A 16165-nucleotide genomic window follows, 5' to 3' on the forward strand; every position below is an offset into this window, starting at 1 on the left:
GCAGGAATAAGTAAATGCCCCCCTGAGAAGTTATTTGCTTGGCAGTATAGGTGTCAAGCCTTTGACTAAGCATCTGAAATAAAACCCAGCTGAAGTGGGAATGAATCCTCTGTGGATTTTCTAGATGTACACTAAAATGTACAACTGAGGTTGCTGGAGGTAATGAGAAAGATATGTCTGTGGGGATGGTGTGTTGGGGCAAAACGAAGGTAGCCTGAAGTCATAAACTACCCCAGGGCTTTTATAGTAAAGGAGGCTTCACAGTCACAGATGCTAACTTCTAGTCAGACTGCTCTATGTGATCAGGAATGTGAAAATACTGAATTTCCCCCTTGTTCAGTCCCGTTCTGTCCTATTAGATATTTTTCTGTATCTAGTGCTTCAGATGAACTGTTGTTAGCCATGTCCTCTATTTTATCTGTCATCCTTTCTACTTGCAAACGTTCGTATTTCTTCCTTGGAGCAGCCTGAATGAGAAAAATGCTTTTGCTTTTCATACCAGATAGTTTTTGATGAATACTATGGAGTGTAATATCCTTTGTGAGAGAAAAAAAAAAAAATTATTGGCTGGTAGGTCATTTTGATACTGGCTTCTTTCTGTATACCAGGAGCTGATGTTACAGGGCAAAATTTTAAGTGCTCTATTTAAGTAATTACTTTGATAATGAAGGGCTAGTTTCTGTTTCATTATTTTGTAGTTTTAAAAATGTCATTATTAATTTTTCTTGAATACAAATGAGATTAGAATTTTGGTTTATACAACCTGACTGTTTTATGAGTCTGTCTTGCTGGCAAATAAGTCCAACTTCTTTGCCTGAGGAGTGGGCTTAGACTGCTGTGGTTCTGCCTGCTTTAGCTCAGTTAGTTCATGAAACAGAGTGAGGAAATATTGCTGACATTCAGGTAGCTGTATTTTCAATGTGTAGCTATCTCTGCAGTGTGCAGCCCAGGAACCAACGTGTTTCTATATTAGGTGTTGACAGTCTTGCTTACATAAAGATTAGCCTACACAGGTTTTCAGCAGTTTGTCATACGGTACAATTGTAAACAGCCAGTATGGAAGTACAGCAATGTGTTCATCTGCGCTTGCTTTGTTTAACATCATTAGAGAACAGAGCTGGAAATGGTATGTGGCAGGCTGTGGTGTCTATACATATATATAAAAGTAAATTCCTGAACAGTGGTCCTGGCTGCTGAAGCAATGTTCTTTGGCCAGAAAAGTGTCTCAAATCTGCAAGCTGAGGAGAATATGGAGGTGATGTCACGATTTTGTAGCAGCAGCCTCAGAAACTGCAGGTTTGGGAAAGCAGAAAAAATGGCTGGAGCGTAACGGCACTTGTGAAGATCTTCCCTTTGGTGTTGCTTAAACCTGGGGAAAAATAAAAGAGCTGTGAAAACTCCTTCTTGGATTCCTGTATGCAAATATCTTGAATACTTGAACACGGGCTCGGTAGTTTGTTTCTTTTTAAATTATGATGCTTAGCTGAGAGGAGAAATCAGCTCTTAGGTCTGTACAGCATGAGGAAGCTCTTCTGATGTCAGGGGTACCCTGCAGGTTTGTTTTAACTTGTCATCTTCCTGAAGCCTGTCTGAGTTTTTCTCAAAGTGGCTTTGTCTGGTCTCTCTGTATGGTGCTTGAATTCGGGTGAGTCTCGGTTATTGCTCGCTGATGCATGAAGCCTTGATTCCATACTTTGTGAAGATGTGAATAGAGCAGGAAATTTGACCTGTGAGAAAAGCTTGGAAGGATCGTGACTTTTTAATTTATAAAAGAGAAGACTGGGCTGTGGTAATGGTCTTCATACAGGTAACAGCTGCTGCAGGAGAAGGAAATAAGGTCCTTTGCATGTGTGCTAGAGAGGTGAGCGGAAAATAAAGTTAGGAACATGAACTCCAGCAAGTTCATATTTATGAAAGACATGAGGTGTGAATTTTCTAACAGTAAGTCTAGTTAAAAACTGGAATTGATTGTCTCAGGAGGCTGTGGGCTTGCTTTCACTGGAAATTTCTAAGGATGAATATTTATTGGAACGTATTAAGTAAAGTTCTTCCTACCATGGAGCACTGGGAAAGTGTAGCTAACCTCTTAAAAATCTCTTCTGGACTCCTCTTCTCTGATTGGCTGTGAGAGGATGATGGTCCTAATATGTCAGCATAGCTGATTTTTATTTCTGCCTTGCTGATTTTAATAAGAGATAGTAAGAGGAAACTAAGAGCTCACTCAAAGTGAGCAGCTGAAATTCAAACCTGAATTTCAAGATTATGCTCAGTGCAATAGGCAAGGCATGACCTAATCTCATATTGGAGATACCGTCCCTTTCTCTTATGATGTTGGCTTGGTAATATCCCCACATATTTGATGTGTTTTGACATTTTGGTCTGTTTCAGAATAATGATTTTCTATGGAGACTTTATTACCATCACCCATTATGAAAACTCCATTGTTTGAGGCTGAGCATTGTGATCCAGATGAACTAATTATTTATTGAGGAAGTTGAACCACTGAAATAAGGAACATTAATTGTTTGTTCATCCTGGCAGTGCTTCTCAAGAGCATTGCTGGGACAGCCAAGCAAACAAAGGTTTGGTGCAGTACTTGTGTAATGGTGCTAACGCAAGGAAAGCCTTTGTATCCTCCTGAAGCTATATATATGCATCATGGGAACCTAGTAAGCTTGTTCTAGGGGGAAGAACAGACTCAAAATTTAACATATACTTTATAAGTGACTTCTTGGACAAAATTTACTGTAGAAATACAGTTGGTGCCTGTCCTTTCCAAACTTTCATGACAGATTTAGACATTCCCAGTTTTCACTTTAAAGTATCTCTTCCTGAACCAGATTTTCTTTTTGAAATTGAATGCTGTTAGTGGAAGTGGCTACCTTGGTTTTTTCTAAATTTGCTTGAGGGGTTGGGTAGCAACTGTGCTGTTTCATTGTGCCACATTTCTAATTTTAGAACCACAAATCAAACAGTAATAATGATAATAAAATTAATAACACCAACCAAGTTTATTCTGTGAGTTGTGGAAGGTTCGGGATTGAGTGCTGGAGGGTGTATTGTAGGACATCCGTCTATTTGTTGTCTGTGTTGACGAGTCATTAAGGAAACAATAACTGGAACTGCAGATACAATGACAGACTGTGACTTTCCCGCTGCTTCCTTTGGAGCTGGTTTGCAGTGGGAAAGGCTTGGGACGTTGGTTATGTGGCAGAGGAGTGATGCTGCATTGGGCTGGGAGCTGGGAAAGTTTGGAGAAGTCTTGCTTTAGAATAGACTGATTCCCAGCATAAACCTGCATCCACAATTTTGCAAGCTTTGCAGAAGGTTCAGAATCAGGATAAAAATTGCTCCTGTGATGTCTGTCAAGGTCAAACTAAAATTCTTGAGTAAGCGTACTCTTGAGGAAACTCCAAAGTTCAGGGTATTAAAGGCTTGGACTGTACAATTCTTTGGCGTTGACCCTTTCATTGAAACCTTTAAGCATTCTCACAATATAAATAATGACAGTGATCTCTGAGAGATAAGGCTGGATAGTAACACTATAACTGTTACTATGTAATGACTCATGCTGAAATGAATGTGCAGAAGTTTCCTTTTGTTATTTTTGTCAGTGAAGCAGGACTCCCACTCATTTTCCGACTTGTAGTAGTTTGTCTGTCAATTCTCTTTGGTGATTAAATCCTCTGTATCTATCTCACTTGACCCGTTTCTGTGTGTCCCAGAGTATAAGTCACATCACTCTTCCTTCTGAAGCTTAAATTCCACAAAGCGTTAAGTAAAAATTTTATAATTTTGCATAGTTATGGAAGTTTCAAATCTAGTTTTATTTTTCATGGAAAAATTATGCCCAGAGGGAACACTGTTCTTCATGGGTTTAAACTGGGCTGTTTACTTTCACAGCTTTAATGTGCAGAATGTGTGCAGTGAGTGTAAGCTAGAAGCAGCTTGCTGTACATCAGAATATCTGAAATGTTGTGTTAACTATGTAGGCAGAATTTAAAATAAAAAAATTGTATGGTTCTTCTAACAGACAGGATTGGACTGTTGCACAGTCTTACTCCCTAAATGCTGAGTAATTAATCTGGCCATGATTTGCCTCACTGATATCATCCTTGCATGGCAGGAAACCTAGTAATCTATAAATTGTGTGCGGGAAAGAGCAGATTAGAGACTGTCCCTTGTTGTTTGATATTTGAGTGCCCCTGCATGTGCCATATATTCATTTTATTTTCTACTGTGACACCTAGCTATGAGAAAAGAACTCTCCAGAGCATCTTAAAAGACATCTTCTATAAAAGATGGAAAGAGTTAAGCAAAACACAGACAGTAGATTTCACAGCCGGAGGTAAAAAGAATATACATGGATGTCTCATGCTTTAATTGGAAGAGAGGCATGAGAGTGTGGAGCTTAGTTTCTCTTGTAAGAGTGTTTTGTAGAGGAGTGCTTGGTGGAGTTTGAATGGGGAAGTAAAGGTAGGTGGAAAATGTACAGCTGTGTCAGTGCTGTGACAAAATGCTTGGAAAATGCCCAGAAAAACAAGTAACTGTAATGCTCAAGTTTTGCATAGTATTCCCTACAGGTCATAATTTTCCCTTTGAGGGAACACAAGCGGATACTGGAGAAGGTGAGGCAGCCCACTGTGGTGCTGGAGATGGATGTGAGGGCTTCCTGTGTAAGATTAAATTTGAGAAAGAAGCAAATTGGGAAATAGGCATTGCACCCAATTAGGCTCCTACAGAAAGTGGTCTGGTCTGAGCCTGACTGCTGGCTTTCTGGTGCTAGGCAGAAAGGACCCAGTTTATGAGTGTTTGGCTTTCCCTGTTTTCATGGGACAAATTCCCGTTGAGAAAAGGTCTGCTGGAGAAAAAGAGATCTGGAAATTTAGGTGTAAATTCAATAATAGATTGTGGGATTAGGACTGCAGAAAATCTGTCACTCTGGCGTGTTTCAGAAGTGGCTACCTGTAAATACATACTCTCACGAGTGTGTAAGGATTAAGGAGTTTTGTGAAGTTGGATTTTGTTTAGTTTAGTTGGGCCCATTTCCAGAACAGCTTGGCCTATATTTTGGCCTAATGAATACTTGGCTGGGACGGCACCAAGTATGTTGTTGGTGCTGCAAGAATTGCGTAAAGATGGGTGAGTCCTTATGTGGTGCTTTTTGCTTCGACCAGTCCAGGAACCCAAACAAAGCATACGAAGGCTGTTGCCCAGCTGGCTTTTGTAGTAGTTAAAAAACTGACTATACTTTTTTATAGGAGCTGAGGGTGACAATTACTTCATATTCAGTTTACAGTTTGATAGTGATGTTTCGTTTTGTCTGAATTTATCTGTTCTTTCCATTAGATCCTTAATTTTTCCCTTTCAGAAAAAAAACCCAAACCAACCCAAATCCAACAAGCTGTTTGATACTGCTGTTAAGTCTCTGATGTTTCAACTCCAGAACAATCTCATTTTAATGCCAAGCAAAGTAATTATTGCATTAAAACCCGAAGAGGTTATAACTAAGCTTGTGCGCTGCTACCTGAGAAGAGATGCTTGTAAAATGTGAACCACATACATTGTTACTGGTGCAGTTGGCCTGTTGCCCAGCAAAACACTGATTATTTTCTACAACAGCTACTCCAGTTCCTCTGCTTTTTTAGTTTCCTATTATCTCGCATGGACATCTGCAGCCGCTTTGCCAAATTTCTTCGTAAGATCGTGGCGCTCCAGACTCATAGGAAGAGGATTTATCAGCACTGTAGCAGTTAATTGCTTTAGCTAGCATATGGCACTGTCCTTTGAACAGTGGAGATGCAGAAAGTGTGTGAGTAGTGTTGAAAGCAAATCACTTTGAAAGTTATTCTGTCTTAGTGGGGAAGTTAAGGCAACTAGTAATAAAATTTGGTATCTTAGATCTGCTTTTTGAAATGGTCCAAAACTGTGTTATTGAGCTATTTTGAGAGATGCCACACTCTAAAAAGACTGAATTTTCTGTGTTTTTGTTTAAATACTTTACTTAGTTTTGTCTTTTTACTTGTTGAGTGAAATTGGTGCATTTACTCATTGAGTGTTAGTGCTTTAGTTAGGTGCGTGAATACACAATTACTGAGTAAATTTGTCCTTTGTATCTCATTCCCTTCTACGTATGTTTCCCAGAGGACTTCCTTCAGCCAGATCTATTGAAGGAATAATTATTTCTTCAGGATTTGATATATATCTTGATTGCACTTTGAAGACATTCTCTTGAGGAGTTTTTATCATTTCAACAAGGGATCATAGCATGTAAACAAGGAAATAAACCTTATCTTTCGTATTAATCAACATGATGATTAAATAATAACCACAGTTGTTAATTGGCACTTGGAGATAGAGGGTAATGACTGTCTAGAGTTCCACAATGAGAGTGCCAACAGGTAGAGACTCTTTTCTGCACAATAAAGCTGCGTATAATTTAGGAGGCAGAATGGTTTTAATGTGCAGCTGCAATCATAGTGAAGTTGTGCAACTGTTTGCCTGGTGTCCTATTTCAGGCGTATGTTTTCATACTGAGTGAGGTATTAGCAAAGGAATTTGAGATTTAGGCAGTTAAATCAGTTCTCATTGCCACAAAAAACCTGAGATTCTCTATAAACCCGTGCTTGCAGTGTTTTTCTTTGCTGTGGGATGCAGTTCCTGCTGGTTTCAGGATCCAGCAGGAGTCAAAAGCTGCATCTTTCCTCAGAGGTGAAAGTCCAACTTGTCCCTCTCAAGACAGTGGCTTTTGGCGCTCTCTCAGTTTGGAACTAGAGCTGTACATTTTTCATCACAAGAGTCTTTGTATTTTTCTAAATACTGCAGTGTTTGTAGAGGGAGAAGGAAACTTGTAGGGGGTCTGCATCTCAGGAAGCTGATGAAGTGAAAAGGTCCAGGAGTTGAACACACAGCTTTGCAAGTATAGAGCACAGGACTGAGAATTTTGGAGATTTGTGTTGGAAGTCCTCTCTCTTGTACTGACTAGCTGTCTAATCTTGACCCAAGTGAGTAATTTTGCTCCTCAGACACAACCAGTTCTTTGTACTGAAGCTAATAGTGTTGCTAGAAGGAACTGTGCAACCCTCCTGCTCTCAGTGTTCATTTTTTGCTTCTAATCTACCATAAATATAAGCAAAGGAAGAGTTTACTCCTCTGATCAGTTTACTACGCTAATTTAACCTGAGGCCACCTGGTGACTGGAACTGTGGCAAGGTTAGGCCTCTAGATTCACCCCGAAATAGATATGACAGCGAAGCTCTGCCTTACTTTCTCCATAGGTCTGTTGCCTATAATACTTCAGAGATGCTAGTGCCAGTTCGATTTCAGTGAAAAGTGCTCGGAGATCCCGGGCTGAAAGGCATGATGAACATATAAAGTAGCCATTGTACAAAGAGTTCCTGTCTTCACATATGTGTAAACTAATTTGTCCAAGGTGACATGAACGTTTATTGCAAATATGGACCAGAATAGTGATTTGTCCTCGGAAGACCTGCTGGCATCAGTAGCTTGGTCTTAGGTTGCCTGCAGATGCTGGCAGTGTAACACTTTGCTGGCTTAAGTAATTCAAATAATGTTAAAAGATAGCATGTTTGATGTTTTGATGATACGTGTCTAAGGGTGGGCTATCTACTGACAGTCTCAGAGTCAGATCACGCACATCTTACTCAGGTGACAAAGCTCTCCTTGCTTTGACAGAGCTGAGATGTCACCCTCATTGCCACCCCCAGTTGCACAGTGTGTGCTCACTAACACATATGTTTGTTCTACATAAGTCTGCAGGGTGATATTTTTTTTTCCCTATGTGGGTTTTTATGTGGAGTTGAGTTTCTGTTTTTGTTTTTTCCTGTAATGTTTGGTGTTGCTGATGGGGAATAGCAGAGGAACTGATTATGTTCCTAGTCTTATTCACAAGGAAGAATGTTACAATTTTAATTGTATGTTTTCATTTTTCCTTCTTCTTAATCTTGTATGTTTTGAAATTCTGCATTTCAAAAGCAGGATCATTATCATTCAGAACATTAAAGCATGGCTTTTTAATAGCTTTCCCTTTTAATATGAAAGAATGGAATTGAGGAGGAAAAGCCAATCTGTCTTGAAGGAAATTCTCTGTTATCTAAGGATTTTCAGTGCAGCCAACAAGTGAGAATCTTGAGCTCAGCTGACTTGGAGTCTTATCCTCTGCCTTGAGAAACTTGTAGAGTACAAAGAACCATTTTCATAAGGTTATCACCAGCAAAGTCCATCTGGTCCTGCCAGTGACAAGGGGATTATTTCAGCTTTTTATTATGTCAGTGAGATTTTAGCATTTTAGGATTCAGCTGTCAAGCTGTTCGGGGAAAGAGGGGAAAGTTAGATTGTAATTGAAACTCTGTTGGGGGAGAAATTAACTGAATATTTTGCCAGTAATTTTTCTACCCATATTTCCTTCTATTAGTCTCCTGATGTTTGTCCTTATGAAATCAGATTAGAATGCAATGACTTGATTTGTTAAGCAGGCAGTGATGACAGTAAGCATCTGTTTGTCTGGTCCAGATTCCCATTAACACCTAGTAACATTGTCCTTTCTTGCTATTACTTTTATACAGAGCAGCACAGAAGCTAAACCTGTCTTCGAAGAGAAAGAAATACCATCCGCCCCTGCCACACACACACGACTTCTCTATTTATGCTACTAACTTCAGTGGCATCCTGCAGCTCTGTCCTCCCCCTGCACCACCATGCCTTCTGAGAGCTGTGTCCAAAATCAAGGACAACCCTGGCATTGGAAAGGTAACTTTGGATTTCAATTTTTAAAAATGTTATTCTAGAGAAATTTTAGCAGGGCTGGAAGTTTAGAACAGGGTTGGATAGGCTCAAGGGACGGGTCTCGGCATAGAGAGGTAGCCACATCCATTTGAATGTGCCCGAGAGCTGTTATCTCCTGTTGAATTTGGAAAGAGTTGGCAGGCTCCGAGCAGATTCCGTGCTACTGTTGGCTGCTTTGAAGCCAGTTAACATCACTGACAACAATATTGGCAAAGATTGTTTTGTTCTTTCTTCTCTTAAAGTAAGAGACAAAATTTCCTTTGGCATCATTGGTCCAAAACCAATGCACATACAGGATCCACTTTTGGCAGAAGTAGTCTCTGCGTTGGCAGCAAGGCTTAGCCACTGGTGCTGTCTGTCCACTTGAGGTTAAGGAGATACATTGAGGGGTCTTTGTTTCCCTCTGCTTCACGTCATTGTAAATTAGGAGTATGGAAATGAAGTAGCAGGAGAGAAATACATCTCTCTCCAGCTTAGGAAATATAGCGCCTTTCAAACTCTAGAATTCATGCTAATTTTATTTAAAATTAATTAAAACAAGCCAATTATTTAGAGCTTTATTCATATTTATAACTGCTTTAATCACCCACACAGCAGAGTCTGAATACTTATTTACATAGGTTACAGGAGATTAGCATCTGAAGATGGAATTGAAGTATGTACTATGCACAGGAGAGCTAAAATACGCACCTTGAGTAACCATACAAATCAGCCTTAACATAAAGAGATTGTGAGCCTATAGCTGACACTGTTGCTCACAAAGAATACTCTATTTCTTAAGTCAGTGAATTTGTGCTAAACGGAAAATAAAGGAGTAATTTGGGCTATTTTAAGCAGGTGGAAGCTCACAAATGAAAATGTTTTTTCCTCCTGTTTTTCTGGTGGGTTAGAGAAGAGGATGTAATGTTAAATGGTGGAATACAGCAAACCTGGCACAGTAATTTACAGATTCCCAGGTGTGTGTGTGTGGGGTGTCTGCTAAGGAACACCCTTTCTATGTGTGTGCTTTAGCAGAGCCCGTTAGTTGTACCTACCGCTTCTCTGTGAGGTTTAGCACTTGTCCCTGGCACCAGAAGTGAACAGAGAGCATGGCATTTCTAGGGCTCTTTGCACTAAGAAAGCCTTTAAAACATGCTTGTATCTCCTTGTGCCTGCAGCTCAGTAAAAACCGTCTTTGGACCTCATTGCACTTGTGTGCTTGTAGCTATGTGTAGCCAAGAGACTTCAGCCTTTTTCCTACTCTTTGAGGGTTACCAGCGTGACTTGTGTCTCATAGAAAGCTCTAGTTTATCTTGTGTCTTCAAACTCATCAACAAAGTCTAATAAAGATGAAGTGCACGATCCCAGATAGTAGGAAATTACATGCCTTGGGTCATGGGGTCTACCTACTTTCTTCATTAGTGAGCACAGCAGAAGACTTTCAAAGGGAAGAGCTCTACCAGAATGCCAAGACACATGGCAGGACCTTGAGCAGCTATGCTGTTCAGCTGTGTGAGCTTCTCCTCCAAAGTTGGATAAATATGTATCATGCTGGCAACGTGGGTGGTCGTCCTCTCCTGCCTGGCACACCACACCAAGAATTTCCAGACTTTATGGGTCAAAAGCTGCTGTTGACCCTCATTTGACCCCTCTCTTGTTTACCTCTCAGCTGAAAACATTATTGAAGATACTGTTGCTTGGGCCCAGGGTTCCAGCTGTGTCCTTATCACCATGTACGTGTTAACCACAATTTGGAAGAGTTCTGTGTTGTGCTGGAGAGGATAAGAGCTCTCTGTTAATTGAAACCGCCTTTTAGTTCTTGAGTTAAGGGCTAGACTATCCAAATGGTGATGGGGTGTTCTAGTTACTAGCTTTAATTCTTCTCAAAAAATAAAGTAACTAGGCATCTTCTCTGATCTACAGCTTAAAATACACAATACCTATTAAACGTCTCAACCTATTCTTTTTTTGCAGCTTTATAAAGTACAGTTTAAAAAAACCTCCAGCAATACAGAGTTTTGTAAAAATTATGAGTCAGCACAAATGGAATCTCATGTATCCTAATTCTTAGAACTTGTGGTCAAAGGAAAAGTGTCAGTCCTATATGGGTGTTATTTCAGTGCTAAACACTTTAGTTTCACCTTCTCTGAGCAATGCCAAATAGCTTTTGGTAGCATTTAGCCCACTGTGCAGTAACATTCTGTGTTATAATTTTCTCTTCACCAGTTTCTGCTGATCAAGATTTAGTCAGCTAGTATCTCATTATGAGGATGATGGGAATAAAGTAATTACCTTTCTTCCTCACTGCTTTAAGTACTATAGCAATTGAGAGAACAATCGGCAAACACTGGCAGATGTGCTCTAGTCCTCTGTTAAATTCAGTCCCTCCCAACAGCTTTTTAGTTTACATTCCTCCTGGTTATCGTTTTCCTCGTCTTCTTCCTGCAGCCTGTCCAGTCATGAGATACACATAGGGGACAGAATCAGTGATGAATTCTGGAGTCACTTTTTCCTACTATGGCATCTGTGGCTGTAGCTGGTGCTCTGCTTGGATTGTGTGATTGTTCCCAGGTCAGCGGTGTTGCTCACCCTATTTTTTCTGTGTGGTTATGGTGGAGTATCCTTTTCCTTCCTCACCTCTTGGCTTGTTGCTTTTTTGTCTTTCGTGGTTAGTTATAATGTGGCAGACTTGTGGCTTGCTGGTTTCTGCTGTACAGGTGAGAATGTAGCAGTTCTGATGAGCTGCCTAATTTCCACCTAACTTCACCTTGCTGAGAATGACCCACTGAGGACCAGCCCTTATTCTCCTCAAGGGGGTAATTTCTCCCAGCACAGGTAACTTGACAAGTTTTAATTCCCTTCTTGTCAATTGGTTTCTTTCCGAGCAGGACAGGATTCCACAGAGAAATGTGACTTTTCTTACTGTGAAGAGGTTGAAGAGATAAAATTTAAGGAGAAGAGTATAAGTTATGTGAGAATGAAAAATAGTGTAACAAACTGGAAAATCTTGAAGGGTCTAAGATACTTCAGTGGGAGCAATGTGGCTCCCTTTATGAAAAACTGAAGAGATGAATGATACATGAACTGCATGAAAATACAATTTATTGTGAGTAAGGCCTGAACACTAAAAGAACTAAGAATTATCTGTAATGACACACTTTAGGTAGTCCCATTTCTTTTGTAAATCTGCTAAAAGCGGAACAAAGTACATGTTGACACATTTACAAAGACCAATATGATTTACTTTCTATATTTCCTCTGTGATGGTAATTCTTAACATCTCTTCCCGCCACTGATGCTCAAAGTTGTCTTTAGCTGGTATGCAGTACATTATGAGAGAAACAGGAACAGAATGTGGAAAATGTGATGTCACTTTAGGGCCAAAAGGGATCCAGAGGGAATCTAGAATTATAGTGGCATAAGGATGACTTTCAGACCAGGCAACCAGGCAGTGATTGAGACAATAATAAAGATAAAAATTAGCAGGCAGGGATAAATGTGATGTAGGAGGGATCCGCTGATGAAGCTTGTACAGGTGGAACACATATGTTAATTCTGTGGAAGACTCGGTGAGCATTTGAATAGTGTTGGTCTCATTGATAGAGTGTATTTGGATTTTGTTAAAGCTTTTGACAAGTGCTCTGACGTAGGTTTCTTAAAAACCCCTAAGATGCCATGTGTCCTCTAGTGGTTTAATAACCGGTAGGAAACACGAGGGCAAATTTTACACTGCAGCGAGGTTAGCAGTGGTGTTGTATGGAGCTTCGTGCTGTTTGATGTCTTCTTAAATGGTTTGCATGAGGTGGTGAAGCTGCATATTCAGAGCAGCCAAAGCTAAAACTGACTGTGTAGACTTGGAAAAAGATGTCGTGGCACTGAAGTTACTGGGTGGATAAAGAGGCAGATGAACTTTCATGTTGATTAACACAAGGCAATGTACGTATGAAAAGGAGCTCTAACTCTGCATGCATGAACAAGAAGCTGTAAGGAAATCGAGCATGACTGTAACCCATTTTACCAGCCATCATGGAAGCTACAGCAGTAGGTTTGTTATCATGAGTCTGAGATTCTAATGAAATGCTTTATTGACTGGTCAGGAGGCAAGAAGATTAACCATCTTTAATTTTAGGGGGTGTTTAACAGTATGTGATACAAATGCGTGTTCCTTTTCAGGCTCAAAATGCTTAAATAACAGTCACATTTTTTTCTTTACTGGCCTTTGTCCTTGAGGTATTGTCTTAAAAATTGTTTAATAGAGGATAGTGACAACTGAAGATTTCCCCACCTCTCCCATGTGTTTGTCTCTAAAGTACCTTCTCAGAGGGGAGCTATTGCTGTGGCTGGGCAAGAGAAGGGCTGGGTTCTAAGACCCCAGCATGCAGAAGCAGCAGTACAATGTGTTTTGCTGCTGATGCAGACCTGGACCCCAATAAGCCTAAACCTTTGGAAAAAAACACCTCACCAAATGAACTAACCTATGTACCAGGAATTTTTCCTTCCTTATTAGATATGCACTTTCAAAGCTGCCCTAACATGACTATTGACTTCACCTGCCGAGGAAACTCCCTTTGTCCAAAGCACAGATTCAGTGGAGAGCTTCCCCATGCATAAAGTCCCTTTCATCGGTTTCAAAGTTAACCCCTTGAATAAGAGTTATTTTGAGCTGGGCGAAGGGACAGTTGGATCTAAGGAACTGATTGAATTGCGCATAGACCGCATCAGGACTATCTTGGGTGTTTCTGTGGTGTCTGGAATTGGACAGGTCCTGTCACTGGTTGTGAGACCTTGTTTTGAACCTGTGCACTCGACAAGCATTCAGGGAAGTGAAGGGGCTTGAGTTCTTGCTTTTTGTAAGCTGCATGACTATAGCGAAGGCAGTAACTATGCAGTGCGAGAACTGCTGGAGGAGGCAGGAATGTGAAAAGATCGTGATGGCCAGTTCTTGCACTTGAACTCAGTTACTGGTTATTTGAGCCCAAGATCTAAATTTGTTCTTAATCTCACACCATCACCTCCACGCATAGCATACAGTTCTGCCATGGTGAAATTGCTGTATGGCTTTTATGGTTGAATACGTTTGTTGTAGAGACTTGTAGAGAGCCTCTATGTATCTTTTGCAATTTCTGTTTATAATTTCTCATTGTTTCAGGTATTCTCTTGGAAGGTGGGAAACAAATGTCTTATTAATTTCTTCTACGATTCACAAATACCAAATTTTTCCCTTAAAATAATTTCGGGAGTATGTGGTCTTGTCCTGTGATACAAGTCTTCAATTGTCTTAATTTTGCTTAATTAGTTAATTTGCTTAATTTTCTTTATTAAGGGTGCAAATATTATACACTCTCACTGGTGCTTGCAGGGTTTATCAGTATTGAGGAATACCAAGCAGGGAAAAGTTTTAAAAAAATAAAATAAAATTTAGAACTCCAGGTCTGTCTGGGTCTGGTGTTTCATATAATCAAACTCTCATGAACAAAGGAAAATTCCGATGCAAACTGGATACTGAAAGGAATTTTGCTCACTACTGATAGATGTTATGCAGCGTACCTTTCCCTTGAATGTGCCAAAAACATCAGAGTCCAAATCATTTAGCTGAATCCTACTTAAAAGGCAATGATCCAGTACAGTATGATTCTTGTAACTGAATCATTTTTGTGGTCTCTCTGGGTGTTATTAAATTTAATGTCAGAATAGTAGGAAAGATGTCTGAAAGCCATTTAATATTGTCACTGCAAAGAAGTTAGATTATGCTCCATTTCTGACATTAATGTGCTACTTAAGATAATTTATCATATTGTGGTATTAAAAAAGACATCCTTTTTACAGTGGCTGCTGGGTAGCATTCTAATTTGCTATTTTCTTTAGCATGGTAGGAAGCCTTTTTCATGCAAACTGTTTTTCTGGGGTTCTATTCAGCTCATTCTTTATAATACTGCATCACTTACAACAGCAACTTTAAGTGCTTGTCTCTTCCAAGGATCTTGTCAATTTTTTATGTTAGAATGACAGAATCCTCCAATGTGAGACAATTGGAGTGTTCAAAGAGAACCTGAACTGCCAGACATGTGTTTTTTGGACAGATATATACATACTGGTCTCCGTTTGTGTGTTTTAGACATTTACTTTCATTTATGCCTTATCAAGCCGTAGCTAAGGTACTACTAATATGATTTACTGATAATGCAGACTTTTCTGAAGTGTGGTGTGTATCTCATTCACTGGTTCTTAGTGATGGGTAACAAACAGGTACTTAATTTTGTCATCTTTGCTGCTTGTTTCCAGATGACTAGAGTGTTATTTCTGATACAAATCATGTATCATACTAAGTACTCTCCTATTAGCGTCAGTAGTCCTGTATCACCAGAGGTACGTACATCCCTGCTCAAATGCCTTGAAGTGCTTAAACAAAAATGTGGAAAAATTAGATAGAAACACATAAATCCTTCTACTTTGTTTTCACCTTTAAAAATGAAATAGTTTTCTTCATGTCTTCTAGGAGTAGAGAAATCAATTCTTCTTTAACAGAGCACAATACAGAAGTGAGTTTTATTTTTATTTTTTTTTTTAGGTTCTCCCAGGGGAGCTAGATGGTCTAGCATGGCAATTTTGCATATAAATTCGCCATCCATTGGTAGTGGCAGCGTATGAAAAAGGCTTGTAAGAACTACCCACTGTAAACCAATTTAGCAAGGGTTATATATCTGTCGGTTACAATTAAATCCATGAAAAATATTTGCTCTGAACTAGGACTTCTGTAATTTGATTTACACCATAGTTGAAAAATATGCGATTTCATTGGGAAATGGTCTTTATTTGACTGAATGTGAATTCTTTGTAATTTCTTGCTGAGAAATCTTAATTCAGAATGGTGGATATCTAAACATAGTTATTGAATTAACCTGCTGTTATACGCCATTTTGTGAACATTGGACAAAATTAACTTTCTGGCTGCACGATGCCAGTCAAGGATGCGTGTTTCCAGGGAGCATTTAGTGTCCATTCAAATTTGATATAATGACATTTATTGCTAAAGACCAAATTGCTTGTTCATTTAGGGATTATGATACTGCTGTAACACAGAATATGACCAGCATTTTTAGAATGGATTCCAGTATAGTGCCAGCACTTTCCCAAAATACAGACAGAGTTTATTTTAGTAAAAAAGGCTGGAGCACATGTATTTTAAGATTTTACATGCTTTTTAATTCATTCCTTCTATTTTTTCCTTCTCATTCTGTCAAGGTTGAAACTTGACAACTATGTAAGCTAACAAAGCATCACTATAAACACATGAACACTGCACATCCCTTGATTTCAAAGGAGGTACCATATGTTACAGTTATGCCCGTGCTAACATACTTGGCTGGGTCAGGCTCTTAAT

The 16165-nt window shown here is 39.5% G+C and overlaps 1 protein-coding gene across 1 annotated transcript in view; it reads left to right on the forward strand.

The window, feature by feature from the left end:
• The window catches only part of KIF26A (kinesin family member 26A), a gene marked incomplete at its 5' end in the record, with an annotated part of 64452 nt that overhangs the window by 27157 nt on the left and 21130 nt on the right, over positions 1-16165 (forward strand). The window contains one exon of the mRNA XM_010138323.1: positions 8586-8769. Within this exon, the coding sequence (XP_010136625.1) occupies positions 8586-8769 (184 nt within the window). The remainder of the gene's footprint in view (positions 1-8585; positions 8770-16165) is intronic.

This window comes from Buceros rhinoceros, unplaced genomic scaffold (genome assembly GCF_000710305.1).
Source record: "Buceros rhinoceros silvestris isolate BGI_N320 unplaced genomic scaffold, ASM71030v1 scaffold966, whole genome shotgun sequence".
In the NCBI taxonomy this organism is placed as follows: Eukaryota; Metazoa; Chordata; class Aves; order Bucerotiformes; family Bucerotidae; genus Buceros; species Buceros rhinoceros.